Source organism: Bicyclus anynana, chromosome 20 (genome assembly GCF_947172395.1).
Source record: "Bicyclus anynana chromosome 20, ilBicAnyn1.1, whole genome shotgun sequence".
Lineage (NCBI taxonomy): Eukaryota > Metazoa > Arthropoda > Insecta > Lepidoptera > Nymphalidae > Bicyclus > Bicyclus anynana.
The window spans coordinates 10,634,372-10,651,980 of NC_069102.1; the positions used below are offsets into that span (position 1 = coordinate 10,634,372).

The window sequence follows — 17,609 nt, forward strand, 5'->3', positions numbered from 1 at the left end:
ACTTTCCCACAATCTTCAAATTTAAATATAGAATGATTTCAAAGAAAGCTAACTTCTGTAGTTTTTCATCATCATCCTAAACCACATATAGGCGAATCAATAGATCATTTACCCTCGACCTTCTCAGAAACAGTTCTGATTTTAATGATTTTTTTTTTGTTCAGTTTGTTTCTTGATATAATTATATTATGTTTAATGATAACGATATCTTAATTACGTAAATACGTTCAGCGGTTTGGAAGATATGAGGTAAGAAAGAATATTACATACATACAAGATACGCGCGAAAAATATAACTTTTCTTGCAGTCGGGTAATATATGTATGCTTTTTTTTTCGAACGGAACAAATTCCGCGCGTACGTAACGAATGCGAGCCCTTGCGATACATACATTCCGAATGAAGAAAAACGTGAGGTCTGCGGTAGTCTCACAGAATTCCAAATTGAAAAAACGCATTAGTAAAACGAATACGGAAAACAATGTATATTTATATACTTTTATTTTATTTATGTATTATATTATTTTATATAAATACTTAATTATAAGGAAAACCCAGTTGTTCATTTTTAAATATTGTTTATTTTTTTCTTAAAACTAGAAATGCTCTATGTACAACAGGTATATGTATATTTTATTACAATACGAGTTATGTTATTGCTCCAGGGTTTTCTACCTTCGATAGTGTTACCAAAATATATTAAAGAAGATTAATATACGTCAATGTAGAACGGCAGAGAGACTTATAAAGATGCGTCAATTGATATTACACATTAGATAACTAAAAACAATTTACATAATTACTATCACAACCAGTTCTGAATATAAATGGTATTATAGAATAATAACGTATTTGTACGTATTTCAAATATTTAGAAGGCTCTCAATAAAAAACAGTAGGCACTTTATTTGTAGGAGGTGTGTTCTCTGTAGGTATATTATGATAGGTTCATCATCACTGAAATGTTTACTACTACAAAATCTAAACTGTCACGTTTCTTTTGATTCTGTTCATCCTTTGCATTCTGTTAAGTAACAGTACTGCGACATCATTCGTTTCCATGGCAACTTCGTTGTTAGTGACATTTTAGTTTTGGCATTCTATAAACATAAAGTTCATAAAGATGTGTTATAGGCGAAAAGTTCGTCCACGAGTTTGTGTGGTTCAAGTATCGCAGGCAGAAATTTAATCTAGTCTAGAACTAACTTATTTGTGAAAACCGAAATGTTCATAACCGTGGTGGCCGTGGCCATAGCCGTGGCCGTGGTGTTCACCACTTTCGCCACTTTCCCCACTCCCGTGATGTCCGCCGTGACCATATCCGCCGTGACCATATTCGCCGTGACCATAACCGCCGTGTCCGTGGTATTGCACGTGCTTGTGGGGATAGTGCTCGTAATGTCCGCCGTAATGCTCGTGACCACCATGACCACCATGACCGAACCCATAATCGTGACCTAAAGGAATGAATACATTTTTATTGTTTCATCAATCTATACTAATATCATAAAGCTGAAGAGTTTATTTGTTTGTTTTATTGAACGCGCTAATCTCTGGAACTACTGATCAGATTTGAAAAATTCTTTCAGTGTTAGATAACCCATTTATCGAGGAAGGCTATAGGCTATATATTATCCCTGTATTCCTACAGGAACGGGAACCACGCGGGTGAAACTGCGCGGCGTCAGCTAGTTAATTAATACAATGTCATTCAATGAATGAATTCTTTTTAATTTTATAAGTAATTATAAAGCCTTTTACCACGTGTGTTAAAAACGGGATAGAGAGTATGTGATTGCTAAAAAGGTTGTAATTATTACTGTATAACTACTATTAATATTCAGTACTGTATATGAAATAAATAAGTACTTATTTTTTTAATTTCTTGACACGGCTATAAAATTGAAATTATTAAAAAAAAGCAATTATTAAAATACTTAATAATTCAAAATAAAACATGCAATTGCAATGTTATGCTATTCAAAAAACATTTTTTACCAAAACTACAGATGAAACAAACTTTTTGTACCTTAGTAGATATTAACTTTTTTTTATTACTTTAATATTATAAATGTAAAAGTTAGTCTTTCTATCTGTCTGTTTCTCGGCTAAATCTCTAAACCGATTTGGATAAAATTTAGTATAGAGATTTATTGAATTTTAGCTAGTTTTCATTCCTGAAAAATCTAGTATTTCCAAAAAACACGATTTCACGCGAACGGAGTCGCGTGCGTCCGCTCGTTTTTTATCAAATTTACGTTATTTTTTCACTATGAAAATATCAGAAAATAAATAAAATTAACAAACACCTACCTGGGAAAGCAGCCGCCACGGCTATCAATGCCAAAACAGCAATCTGAAAAAGAAAACTTTTCTTAATACATTATTAAAATAAAATCTTTCACCAATGGAAAGCTACTTAATTGGCCAGTAACATAGGTTTCATCCCCTTATCCTTATCCTTATTATCGGAACCATGCGGACGAAACCGTGAGGTTTTATAACGAAGTTCTTTGTTTAATAGATGATGAAAACAGGATGTATCGAGATATTTTAGTAGACTGTAAACAAAATTTTCCGTGATAGCCCTGCCTCCGATTCCGGAGGGTGTGAGTTCGAATCCGGTACGGGGCATGCACCTCCAACTTTTCAGTTGTGTGCATTTTAAGAAATTAAATATCACGTATCTCAATCGGTGAAGGAAAACATCGTGAGGAAACATGCATATCAGAGAATTATCTTAATTCTCTGCGTGTGTGAAGTCTGCCAATCCGCATTGGGCCAGCGTGGTGGACTATTGGCCTAACCCCTCTCATTCTGAGAGGAGACTCGAGCTCAGCAGTGAGCCGAATATGGGTTGATGACGACGAAACATAATTGAAAAAGTTATAACGAAATACGCAATTCTGTTCACATTTTTAATTATTTCCTTTCAAAAACCAAAATTCATTATCAATCCATATTCGGCTCACTGCTGAGCTCGAGTCTCCTCTCTGAATGAGAGGGATTAGGCCAATAGGCCACGCTGGCCCAATGCGGATTGGCAGACTTCACACACGCAGGGAAATATGAAAATTCTCAGCTCTGCAGGTTTCCTCACGATGTTTTCCTTCACCGCTTGATACACGTGATGATATTTAATTTCTTAAACCAAACTATTTAACCGATTTTGACAATAAGCCTAATGACATGTGTAAATGATTTAGAAATTGGTTCGTAAGTGACGGAGTTACTAAGGATAAAGAAAGCACGCGATTTCCTCGAATTGTATAAATACTTATGAATCATTTATTTTTGCAACAATAGCTATTAATTAGAAGTAATTATTCTGATCCACATATCTTGCCACTATGACTTAGGTAAAATAAAAATAAATATAAAAATCCGATATAGTTTTTTTTAAGTTAAAAATAATATTCATTATTGTTTTTTTTTTTAAATATTATGTAAGATAAATTGTTTACTTTAAGTAAAACCATATTGAATAAATGTATTGATTTTTACAAAAGGCAGTGATACTTGAGATGGCGCGTATTGTGAGGAGGTTCCTCACTCTGGAGCCCTGACCGCCGGTTGCTTGGGCACTCAAATGTCCCGCAGCGAGAGAGTTTTTTTTTATAATATTTTAATAGTGTTTTGTATTTTATATTTATATTGACATAATTTATATTTATATTGACAATAATTAAAAATTAAAAAAAGAAGTAATAAATAAATGAGAGCTAATTAAAATGTATTGAAGTTTAAACTTGATATTGAATTTGTTTACTTACAGTGAATTTGTACATATTTATGTTTATAAACACAAGCGGTCAGTCCGTTCAACTCTCGAGTTGTGGCGTTACAATCCGCCCGTGCTTTTTATAAGAAGGCTCAGTGGTAGCTTGAGAGTAGCTTTTGACACGCAACCGTAGGACTCTCTTGTCATCTTGATGCTTGTTTGAAGAAATGTCTCTAAATATATTATTTTCACTACTCTTGCTCAAAAACACTGTTATATTACCACTCCACAGCGGGGCTAAACAAGCATTTCAGTCTCTAGGGGCTAAAGTAATTTTGTTTTTTTTTAATTTTTGTCTGTTGCGAGTACTAGCATACTATAAAACGAAAAAGTAAACCTTTTTCGTTTTATGCTTGTAAATAGTTTTTTTTATTGTACTGAATAATTTTATTTTCTCGCAATCGTAGTCTAAAAGTATAGTATAACACTATTTAGGCGGCCCTCGCCTCACGGCTCGTGCCCTAAAATACCATGTTTAAAATGGGTTTTTTAGCCCTTTGTATAACAATCTACTATTATCGTATGATAGCTTCATCCAATAAATAATATGTTCTTAGTCATATAATAAATCTATTTATATTCATTTGTTTTGAGACTTTTATTATTTCGTTTATCGTACGATTAACTGCGTAGAGTAGCTTAGGACGCTGTAAATTAGCCACTATGGCTATGGCTATACTTTCAGATTAATATCATTGGATTTTTTTTCCTAAGTCTTGACATTGTGGGAAATCTCACTAGGCATATTATACATTACGCAGATCACATGTATTTCAGTGCACAAGTGTACTATATAAAAACACAGGTGCATTGTTTCCTTATTTTCCTAGTTCTAGTCAAATGTGGATATGACCTCTGTCCCCGATTTTTGAGGGTGTAGGTTCGGTCCGGGGCATGCACCTGCAACTTTTCAGTTAAGTGCATTTTAAGAAATTAAATATCACATGTCTCAAACGGTGAAGTATAAACATCGTGAGGAAACCTGCATATCTGAGAATTTTCTTAATTCTCTGGGTGTGTGAAGTCTGAATCCGCATTGAGCCAGCCTAGCCATTCTGAGAGGAGACTCGTGCTTAGCAGTGAGCCGAATATAGGTTGATAATGATGATGAGTCAAATGATAAGGTACAATGAAATAATCTAAGAGATAAGATAAGAATACCCTAAGAATTGCATGTTTACCTAGGCATAAGGTTAGTGGTTAAAATGTCAAACCACATTTTATATTCGGCTCGCGAGTACTGGTGTGAATCTCTTAATTAAAATATAATTACTTTTTTGTTAATCAGATCTAGGACTCGAATCCATGAGACACACAAACTAAGCCATAGAACATCAAAATATATTTTTTTCCACTGTTTTTTATTATTTACAAGTTAGCCCTTGACTGCAATATCCTGATGGTAAGATGGAAGCGGACTAACTTATTAGAAGTGGGATGAAAATCCACAACCCTTTCTATTTCTACACGACATGGTACCAGAATGCTTAATCGCTTTGCGGTTCGTCTTTGTCTTTAGGGTGGTAACTGGCCGCAGCCAAAGCTTCCCACCAGCCAGATCTGGACCAACTAAGAAAACCTTAATCGACAAGACCTTGTAAATCCACTGCGCCATGAATGCCGTCAAAATTTGCAGTTACAAAAATTTTGACGGCCTCCGTGTCGCAGTGGTATGCGCGGTGGATTTACAAGACGGAGGTCCTGGGTTCGATCCCCGGCTGGGCAGATTAATATTTTCTTAATTTGTCCAGGTCTGGATGGTGGGAGGCTTCGGCCGTGGTTAGTTACCACCTTACCGGCAAACACGTACCGCCAAGCGATTTAGCGTTCTGGTACAATGCCGTGTAGAAACCGAAAGGGGTGTGGATTTTCATCCTTCTCCTAACAAGTTAGCCCGCTTCCATCTTAGACTGCATCATCACTTACCATCAGGTGAGATTGTAGTCAAGGGCTAGTGGTTCTCTAAAATTTGTAGGAGAATAAAAATAACAAAGTCACAGACATTTTCATGTATTCGTTTTTAAGACAATAAAGTTCAAAAATCCGCGTATTTTGTATTTTTTGTTCCTTAAACACTTAATTAAAAATCCTTGATAAACCCCACTTGTTTCCTCCAATCTGAAGTAGTTATGTACCTACATTGTTTATAAAATTTGCATAACCAGACCAAAATGTGAGGCGTGTTCGACACACAAAAAACCCATAATGATGTCTATGAATACGATTTGCGGCTAAAATGTTTTCAAATCGTAATTTTTACGTAGAAGTATGGCGCAGTTGTTAATGCTTTGCTTGTATGATCAGGAAGTCCAGAATTCGACTTCCAGCTCACATAATAAATTTTTATTTTCCAAGAATGGTAAATGGTATTCAATAAGCTTTAAAGAGCCGTGATAGCCCAGTGGATGACCTCTGCCGTTTCCGGAAGATGTGGGTTCGAATCCCGTCCGAGGCATGCACTTTTCACATGTGTGCATTTTAAGAAATTAAATATCACGTGTCTCAAACGGTGAAGGAAAACATCGTGAGAAAACCTGCTTATCAGAGAATTATCTTAATTCTCTGCGTGTGTGAAGTCTGCCAACTCGCATTGGGCCAGCGTAGTGGACTATTGGCCTAATCCCTCTCATTCTGAGAGGAGATTCGAGCTCAGCAGTGAGCCAAATATGGGTTGTTAACGACAAGTATACTTTACCTATACTTTTGACGTTTTCTACACAGTATTATACTGAAACGCTAAATCGCTCGGCGGTACGTTTCTACCGGTCTTCTTTGACTGCCTCCGTGGCGCAGTGGTATGCGCGGTGAATTTACAAGACGGAGATCAAGGGTTCGATCCAAAGCTGGGCTGATTGAGGTTTTCTTAATCGGTCCAGGTTTGGCTGGTGGAAGGCTTCAGCCGTGGCAAGTTAAAAACATACCGCCAAGTGATTTAGCGTTCCAGTACGATGTCGAGTAGAAACCGAAAGGGGTTTGGATTTTCATCCTCCTCCTAACAAGTTATCCCGCTTCCATCTTAGATTGCATCATCACTTACCAGGTGAGATTGTTGTCAAGGGTTAACTTGTAAATAATAAAAAAAGTGTCTAGATTGCCAGAAATCAATTATAGGCTTGCCGGAAGTGCTTACCAAATTATTTAACATCGTAATTAAAAAATCATCTAAATGATTGTATTATAATCGTGAACTTTATAACATATACATCGCGTGATTTCACGGTTATTCTTAATCGGGTTTTCTGGCCTATTACTAATTAACACACTGATGGAACTGATTTTAATAAGATCGTTAAAGACGTCACTTGCAAACCGGCCGAATTATCGAGTGGTCCGGTCTTCGGGGAGTCCCGAAATATTGCTCAACTGTTAGAGACGACTTTTCGTTGCCTTACATTTTAAATGTGACATTTTTATTATGTGAAGTATAAACATAAACACACGAATGACATAAATATTTGTAATTTTGTTTGAATATTATATTTGTATCTAATGTTCTCTCTCAGCGTCTGCGGCATTTTTTCGTGATCTGTGGCATTCTTTCGTGCCATTTAGTATAGAGCGTTTTTTTTATTTTTATTTTTTTCAATACTCTTTGTTTGTACACCACAGCAATTAAAAAAAACAAGCCGAACAGAAACATAAAACATACAAAAAGCGGCCTTATCGCTTAGTAGCGATCTCTTCCAGACAACCTTAGGCTTAGGAACTTATTACTGTAGGCAACTGTAGGCCGTGCGATCCGTGCGGCAGCGCTCCAAAACTGACCCTTTAAATCCCTTTAGCCCCAAAATGTCATTAAAATTAGCATATCTACTTTTATTAATTTATATACAATTTAAAAACTGTCATCGTACGGGGCATAGACTCACAAACTTTTTCTTTCTTCTATAACATGACGTATGTCTCGCCACCACAGGCTCTGACTGTCTATACTTATATTATTTTTTTTTTTTTTTTTATTTAAAGGTATTTACCCAATATAAAATATACAAAAGTAATAATAATAATAATACAAAAATATTATAAAGGTGAAGAGTTTGTTTGTTTGATTGAACGCGCTAATCTCAGGAACTACTGGTCCGATTTGAAAAATTCATTCCGTGTTAGATAGCCCATATATCGAGGAAGGTACCTATAGGCTATATATTATCCCCGTATTCTTACAGGAACGGGAACCATGCGGCTGAAACCGCGCGGCATTAGCTAGTTTTATTATAGTATCAGAAGTGGCGTCTATAGATGTAGACACCGAACTCGATCAACCAGTTTTGTTTAACGACATCAACCCATGAACTTGGCCGCATCAACACCCAACAGGAAAATAATAGCGTCATTGAGAAAATAGTGAAATAGTAGGTACTCAATAATTTTAAACAATACATTTTTTTAAATTTGTATCTAATCAAGAGTATTTGTTTTCTGGACTGATTTGATTTCTAAATCAGATTCTGAACCCATGAAGGTTTCATGAAGGGTTCAGAAAACCATATACAGAAAGAATTGTTTGGAAAATGTTGTTTGACATGACGATTTATGAGAATTCCTTGTTAGTACGAAGTACCAATCTGATTTTCATGAGTAGTTCATGAAAAGTATACTGGAAGAATTGTTTGGAAAATGTGAAAAAAAATTACACGACGATTTATGAAAATTCCTTGCACGCTTTAAATTTCAGACGATTTTCAGTAACTACAACACAGCTTACTGACTTGAAGGTAGAAAACGCATGTCATTTCATAACTTATTTATTTTAAATGATGTATGGTTTCTTTATAAAATATATTAACCATATCTAATTGTTCTAAGCTTAATAATCAAATTTATTTTCATTAATATAAGAACAAGTTAATTAGAGTTATATTAGGTATTAGGTGTGAAATGACTAGTAATTTATACCTCCATTTTTAATTTGTTTCTTGGTAAACAGTACTCATCAAGAAACGCTGTAGTATAGTTGCTTTAGAAAACTTGCTAATGAGTGACAGATTCTTCGTTTTTCTTTTTTGTTATTTACAGACAGATTTACTTTCGCATTATGCTATTAGTGTGAATTGTTAAAGATAAATATTGAGCCATAAATGAAGCAATTAAAAATGTTGCGTACTATGTGATCATCCAGGAAGTGGATGCAATAGGCAATAGGCATCCATTGTTTATCTCGGAAGATATACGTCTACTACGTTAATCTTTTTCCGTGTTTCAACTGGAATTTATAACTGATTTTTTGTGTCGCCTTTACTGAGAATGACCTTAAAATTGTGGTTTTTGCGGTCGCAGCGTATGCTAACCTTGGCGTAAGTATAATGAAAAGTATCGACCACAGGATTTCTACCTATTACGTACCTAAAGAGAGTCAGTGATAGCCCAGTGGATATGTCCTCTGCCTCCGATTCCGTAGGGTGTGGGCTCGAATCCGGTCCGGGCGCCTCCGACTTTGAAGTATGGTGCATTTTAACAAATTAAATATAACGTGTCTCAAACCGTGAAGGAAAACATCGTGAGGAAACCTGCATAACAGAGAATTTTCTTATTTCTCTGCGTTTGAAGTCTGCCAATACGCATTGGGCCAGCGTGGTAGACTATTGATCTAACCTCACTCATTCTGAGAGGAGACTCGAGCTCAGCAGTAAGCCGAATATGGGTTGACAACGAACGAATGTACCTGAAGGCGAAAGGTAGACTGGCGTTATGATTCATAGCGAACTATACTTGATTAATACATGTTTTAGCAGTTATTGTTGTACCCTATAGTCCGTTCGCCTGTCAAAAAATTATCAAATTGGGTATTGTCACCCAACTAACTAACCTCATTTGCTAACCTCACTTTCTCGTGGTGCACCCTGCAGATGGACTGACGAGGCTCAGCGACTGACGAATGGCGGTATTCTTAATAGATTATTTATTAAAATCACAGGCCTATGTCGGGCAGCAGTGACGAGAAATCTGGCTCTGCACTAACCAACCCGCATGCCCAACGTGGTTTATATCGGTCAAATCTTTGTATATGGACAAAACAAAACACAGCCCCTAGTCCCCGGCAGCTCGCGCTATTCCTGTGACGTCCATCGGCGTCCATCGGCTGTTATGATCATGATGATGATTGTCACATACTACTATAAGTTACTAGCGGACGCCGCGCGGTTTCACCCGCGTGGTTTCCGTTCCCGAATGAATACGGGGATAATATATAGCCTATAGCCTTCCTCGATAAATGGGCTATCTAACACTGAAATAATTTTTCAAATCGGACCAGTAGTCCCTGAGTTTAGCGCGTTCAATCAAACAAACAAACAAACAAACTCTTCAGCTTTGTAATATTAGTATAGATAATATGCCGTTCTTGTATGTAAACATAATAAATGTATATATTTTATACGTACACGCAAAAATCGCATGAAAATAGGTCCATTAATTTTGTTAACTAAATATTCAATAGCTGATTTCGGTCGGTATATATAAGCACATACGATAATACTTTTACACAATTCTAATGCACAGTTTTTTGCGTCTGAATTAGAGTTTTGAATGCAGCCTGACTGAACCATTTTCAATAGATAATGCTTACTTTCATGCTACAACAAAGGAAAATCAAATGCGCTGAATAAAATAAAACTTGATAAAACTGTGTATAACAATAAGTTTTTATTTCACTGCTCAGACACACTTTCACGTTGTCAACAATATTGAAATTAATATTGAATACTTGAAAATATAAAAAATATACAAAAATTACTTTTTTATTATTCGGTGAAGGAAAACATCGTGAGGAAACCTGCATACCAGAGAATTATCTTCGTTCTCTGCGTATGTGAAGTCTGCCAATCCGCATTGGGCCAGCGTGGTAGACTATTGGCCTAACCCCTCTCATTCTGAGAGGAGACTCGAGCTCAGCAGTGAGCCGAATATGGGTTGGTGACGACGACGACGACATTTTATTATAGAAATTTCCAATTGTTGTCGTGTTGAAAAGTCGTATAGTATTTGTAAAGAAACAAATAATATTATTTTTTAGACAGTTTCTAATATTTAAAAGCATTTATTAGAATACTACAATAGCCACAATTATAATTTACCAAGTCAATTATTACTTAATTATAATTATAATATATATTTATATTGTTAGAATCTTATCGATCGTCAATTATTTCATTATAGATCTATCTTAAGTCTGGGTAACTCAACACTTCCCATGACCAAACAAACTTTTCTATAAGATTGATAAGTCCCACCCATTGTGGGAGGGCAAGCCTCTATAATTTCGCTATAGTAAGCGTCAAAGGAGATGGTCCAAAATTGTATGTAGCCCAGGATCAGTCATTGTACCCTGGCGGAAATAAAAGGAAATACTATTTTTACACAAATCTAAGAATTTACTTTAATTCTTTCGAAATTAATATTCATTCTCTCGCAAGAAATGCAACACTAATATGGGTAATAATGGCGGATTGATGACGTTTTCAACGCAGTAGTCGATTTGACGTTTGCTGTCAATTGTCATGTCATAGCTGCTTTATAAGGACGCCATCTTGTTATAACTCAAAAACTTGGGTTTTAATTAATTTATTTCTTACTTTTTATTTAACTAAAGATTTATTCACTTATTTAGATTTTAATAAAATGCTTGTATTTTTTTAATTCTAATGATACGGGGTACAAGAGTGGACCTGAAATGGACCACCTTCTTTTAAGTCTGCTCAAAACACGTGGCGTATGATTGCGTAATTCAGCGTGTTGCAATCTCACAGCGGACTAGAAGTTTGGTGCACACTATATTTGTTCTTAATTTTCCCAATGTTGGTTCAAGCCTGGACAGTTAGTTCTTCCATTGCCGTGTCTTATAACGCCCTGTTCTCCTCAAGTTATTGTCTCCAGGGAATTTGAAGTATGGATAGTATGCACCGACTTTTTTATTGAACACCAAGTATGGGGGCATGTATTTATATGCTTCAGTGTCACTCGATTTGGCCGACCAATTTCTCCGATGGATATTTCTGTCTTGGTGTTTCCTGTCTGTTGGTATGGTGTTGTATGCGGCTGTGCTCGTTATTAATATGTTAAGGACAATGGCAGATAGAATTATCTGTGAACAAGAATAAATAACAATAATTAAATATTTATAAAAACTACTGAGTCGTGGAAAAACACCGATTTTCATGTTGTGCATATGTGTTAATTAATATTTTCCAGTAGAAGGGATCGAATTCATGGCCTTTATGCTGAAGGCAGGGACTCAATGTGCCAGTCGCCTGAATATCAATTTTATTCATTTATTTCCTTGTGTGGACCTCAAATTGTCGTATCTGACTGAAGACAGAGGTTATATATTTAAAAACAACAAGTTATCCACTGGGCTATCACCCCAGCCCAGTGGATAACTTGTTGTTTTGTGATAGCCCAATGGATAACTTGTTAGCCCAGGGCTAATTTGTCATGGAATAATAAAAAAGTAAATACTCAACCGACACATCAGTCGAATTTAAGATGAGTCAACCAAGTCAATAAAAAACCATTGCCTTTCAACGATATTAAATAAAACAACTATAGACATGTTACAATGAATGATTATTATTATTAATAAGAGTCTGCTACAGCTAATAACGCTTACGGTATCTAAACACATGTTACTTTTTGTTGAAAGTTGAAACAGCAACATTTAGCGGCCATCGATCAAATATCCTATCCGCCAATTGTACATTATTTTCTAAGCCTTAAGTTATTGTTTATATTTGTTTTTAGTTTACAATAATGTATATTTCTTCCTCTTCTTTATCTTCCTATCTCCAGATAAAATCATATAGAAATAGTCAAAAAAAGAAAATTATTGTCAGTAGATTTTAGTTTGGTTTGAAATCCATCCAGGGATCACTAGATTTCCGAAATAACATACTAATGAAGTATTTTCTTTCTCTCAAGAAATTTTGCGTGGTGAATCGAAGCATCAAATCCCCTGTAAGAGAGACCTTTTCCACTACTGAGTCATTCTAATAAGCTGATGACGATGATTCCGTGACGTAAGGGAAATTTTCATTTGTCAGTATAAAATAAAAACTTGTTAATATCCAAATAATTACAAATGTAAACGTAAATTACATATTACTTGTTAATTTGTAAGTTACGTTTACATTTGACTAATGTTGACTATAATGTTTCAGATATATTTAACAGTAATAAGTAAATGAAATAATTTAATTAAGTATGACTTTTTTTAATTAACTATTTATAAATAATTAATCAATTAATTATATGAGATTAACATTAGAGAAAAATCTTTCATATGCTATTACTGTAAAGTTTAAAGTCGTCTATATTTCTACAGTCAGTGCACTAGCGTAATAGGTACAAAAATACAAAAGTATTTGTTTAGTAGTGCAAAATGAGCTCAATAGTGAAGTAAATAAGATTGATTTTAATTTCAAGTTGTTGTATTTCAATACTCAAAAACGACTCTTCAATTAGATCCTACGCTAGAGATACTGTGCGTACGTTGAACTCTTTTGCACGGGGCTTCACTTTTTATCACAATGTTACCGGCGAGCAGTTGCAAATTAAAATGTGATTAAATTTTGACTAAGCTGTTCTAGAGTTCCGTTGAAACCCTTGCATAAGCTTTTAATTGTGTTTAGTAAATAGTGATCACTATAGAATTGAATATTACCTACCTGGGAAGTGGGAACAAACTAATATTGGCGAAAAAAACACATGGTCGCCAAAGACGACAATGGTTTGACGATTTATGAGAGTGGACTGGGCTAGGCTATTCGCAGCTAAATGAAGCGGCTAAAAATAGGAAGGCTTTTCACATATACATCGCCAAAATTCGATTCCAAGACTGTACACAATGATGATTACTATGATGATATGATATAATGACTATAAAGAAGGCAATCTGGCCCATTCATATCATTATTAGGCCAGAGGCTGGTAAGAATATTATAAAAATTAAAGTAAGTCTGAATTAATTTAATTATATCACATAGATGTTAAAAATATTCTCGAGGATTCGTCATCTTTATTCACAATCCATATTCGGCTCACTGTTGAGCACAGGTCTCCTCTCAGAATTAGGCTAAAAGTCCATCACGCTGGCTCAGTGTGGATTGGCAGACTTCACACACGTAGAAAATCAAGAAAATTCTCAGGTATGCGGGTTTCTCTCACGATGTTTTTCCTTCACCGTTTTAGACACGTGATATTTATTTTCTTAAAATGAACATAACTGAAAAGTTGGAGGTACGCCATCCGAATTGAAGGCAGAGGTCATATCCATTGGGCTATCTCGGCTATCACGGCTCTCAAGGATTTTTAAATGCAATTTCATGCTACGGAAGAAGGAACCATGTACGCGGATCAGAAACTCACTTGACTTTCTCATATATTTTTTTTTCAATTACCAACAAGCGCCACAGTTCCCCCTGATGATGAGTGACGGTGCACTTAGGATCGAAGTGCGGTGAACTTGAATGAGAGTTTATTGAACCATTGCAAAAAACATCAACAGCTTCACTGTTAAAACTGGACCCAAATCTGAGTGGGCTACGGTTAGATCACTCGTTGATTTAGAGTAAAACATAGTTTATTTTTGTACTATTAGGCCTCATTCGCACGAGAGTGATTTTAACGTCTGTTAAAAAAACTCTCGTGCGAATGGGAGCTTATAGTTAGTTTTTGTTCTGGAAACCAAATAAATAAACACATCTGTGAAATTGCGTACAAATAAAACGAAATTAATTTTAAATATTTTTTTAACAATACGAGCCAAAACGCTGTCGGCCATGACGGTCTATATTTTAAATGTTTCATGACGTCACTTTAACACTAAACCTTAACCAAACGGAGTGTTTGACAAAATTATTAGTTTTTAATTACTTTGACGTTATTTCCTTTAATCAAATCAAGTGACAAGGTGACGTCACAAATCGTATGACAGTGTTTTTGATGTTAGAAAAAATTTAATAAATACATGATTTTTAAATTATTTTTTTTATGAAATACTTAACTTTCATTAATTGATACTCAAATATTTTGGATCCTTATTCTATGAACTGTACGAAATTGTTTATATTATATTAAATTTGATGAGTCAACTACCCTGCAGTAGTATGTTTAATAATTACAAGTATTCCTTATTAATTCTTACCTTCAGTAAAAAGAGTCTCACAGCCTCCATATCTCAGACAAGAATGAAAATCAAATAGCACATAATAAAAAAAATATTATTCAAGAATAAAAGAAAACGGTATAGTGAAGTCGCCTTGAACTTGCCTCACGCTTTATACTTACTAACCATTTTCAAAATGGCCTACTTTTTGTGGAACAAAACTATGTGGAGTAGACTCATCTAAATTTTTCAACTTTTATTGATTCTCTAATGGATGCTCGCAGTCTCGTGTGCGTATGTGTGTGGTCGATGGAGCGAGTTATGCTTGGAGTTCCTGTGAATGATTGAACAAGGAATGAGGAGATCCGCAGACGAATCAAAGTCACTGATATAGCTCAGCCAGTTGCGAAGCTGAAGTGGCAATGGGCAGGCCACATAGTTCGAAGAGCCGATGGACTTTGGGGTCCCAAGGTGCTAGAATGGCGACCCGCACCGGAAAGCGCAGTGTTGGTCGACTTTCCACTTAGTGGACCGAGGATATTAAGCGGATGGATGGAGATGGATGGAGGGTTTGATGCTGGTGGCTTGAGACCGTTGTGCTTGGAAGTCCATGCAAGAGGCCTAGCAGTGGACGTCTAAAGACTGATAATGATGTCTGGTAGCTTCGCCATCAGGTACCTATGCCGAATTAAAAAGTATGTTATATATTCGTATTTATATTGTATATTAATTATTATCATTACCATATCCGCTGATGGACGTTTACAGGACAAGGGCCTTTTGTAGGAACTTCCAAACATCACGATCCTGAGGCGCCTGTTTTCAGTGGATCCCTGCGACTCGCTTGATGTCAGTCCATCTGGTGGCGTTCGACCAACACTGTTTTCTAGTGCGGGGTCAGCATTCCATTATGTTTACTATAATTATGTTTATCTTAGTATAATATAATATGTGTCAAGTATGCTCTGTGGATTTGGATTTCACTAGGAATAACCTAGTAAAATCCAAAATGCAGTATTCGCTTGGGTGAGTAACAAATATTCAAACAAACATTTATATGTTAATGGTTAAGGTTATTCATACAAACATACAAACTTTCACATTTATAATATTAGCTGATTTAAATATTAAACATACTTCAATTATTACTACGTAGTTTATATGTATAATGTACCGACAAATTGCATTTATTTGTGAAGGCAAAATTAAACAATTTTAACGTTAATAATTAAGTCTTCAGCTTAATACATTTATAATTAAGTGTTCTTAATTACGTTTATTTTTTACTGTATTATTTTTAAATTAAAATATTATAATTTTTGAATTGAGGTAACAGCGTTGCGGTGCGTTGGACTTTAAGATTTAAGGTAGCAATGAGAGTTTTAAATTAATTATAAGAATGATTTTTTTACATAAATCAGAAATATAACTCAGCTTTTTGCAATAAATATTATTTTAACTTCAGTGGATACGCAGAAACAAAATAGGATTTATATCAAAATTATTTTATAATCTTATACGAATCAAGTTTTACATCATGCCAAACTAGTATAATCCTTAAAATATAATATATATAGGTACATATTGCTACAATTTCAATTTGCTACAATATTTAAAATTTTAATTGGCAATTATTTTTTTCTACCAACTAATGACAATAAATAACGATTTCTTAGATATATTATAAACCGCAAACGAGGAAAATTCCCACTCGATTATTAAAAAATTATATACCTACATATATTATATTATACAATCACATATTATATTGTTCCCTAAATCGAATTTATTACTAAATAAATTTATAGCACCCGGTTGAAAACTTGTTTATAGTATCGAGTGACGATGTAGCAAAAAATCATAAAAAAACAGTGCCATACTGATAAAATATATTATTCATAGAAATAAATATACGTTTTATATAGAGATCAGAAAATAGCATGACTATTATAATTTGTTTTTAATTATATTTAATTTAAAACAAAAGTAACGGTAAACGTTATGTAAAATATTAATTATTTTTATTTCTGTTTTAGGTATAGAATACTATATGTTGTCTGTATTATGTATTTATTTTATATGTTAGTAAAATACATTTTAATGAAAAATTTCAACACAAATGCGACTCTATGGAAACCGCTGTTCAAAATGCGGGTCATAGCAATTAGCGGGTGACTGTATATTGGCCAGCGTTACACTAACATTGATCTATTTGTTCCTCCGCCGTACCGTCAGAAAAAATCTCGAGTTGATTTTTTCTGACGCTACTGTATTCCTTTGGATTTTCTGTGACTGTTTAGTGTATCAGGGATCTGGAGATTTGCGGAAACATCCCAGAAAGTTTATCTAACGTCATTCTGCGATCGCCCTGGACCCATAACACACACACGGGGCACAGCGACACACAACGGTTAATCACTTGCAAAATGCACTGAAGAAACCGTAGGGTCTGAAAGGGTTGCAAGTAAATAACAGTGAATGACAGATATGTGAGGCTTAGGTGGCGCAAGGTTCATTGTAAGACGTCACTTCCCGAACGGCCCTCTAGTCCAAGGTTCGAGTCTCAGAGGAGACGCTCTTAGAGAGGCGTTCCACTCAAACATTTTTTTTTTCTTTACAAGTTAGCTCTTGACTACAATCTCACCTGATGGTAAGTGATGATGCGAAATTCTAAGATGGAAGCGGGCTAACTTGTTAGGAGCAGGATGGAAATCCACCACACCCCTTTCGG

The 17,609-nt window shown here is 35.1% G+C and overlaps 1 protein-coding gene across 1 annotated transcript; it reads right to left on the reverse strand.

The window, feature by feature from the left end:
- Positions 1-476: 476 nt before the first annotated feature.
- Positions 477-3,883, reverse strand: LOC112058029 (uncharacterized). The gene is made up of 3 exons (XM_052887658.1): positions 3,773-3,883; positions 2,313-2,355; positions 477-1,456 (listed from the first exon to the last, which is right to left on the reverse strand). The coding sequence occupies exons 1-3, from the start codon at positions 3,785-3,787 to the stop codon at positions 1,206-1,208; spliced, it is 309 nt and encodes a 102-aa protein (XP_052743618.1). The 5' UTR covers positions 3,788-3,883; the 3' UTR covers positions 477-1,205.
- Positions 3,884-17,609: the final 13,726 nt, after the last annotated feature.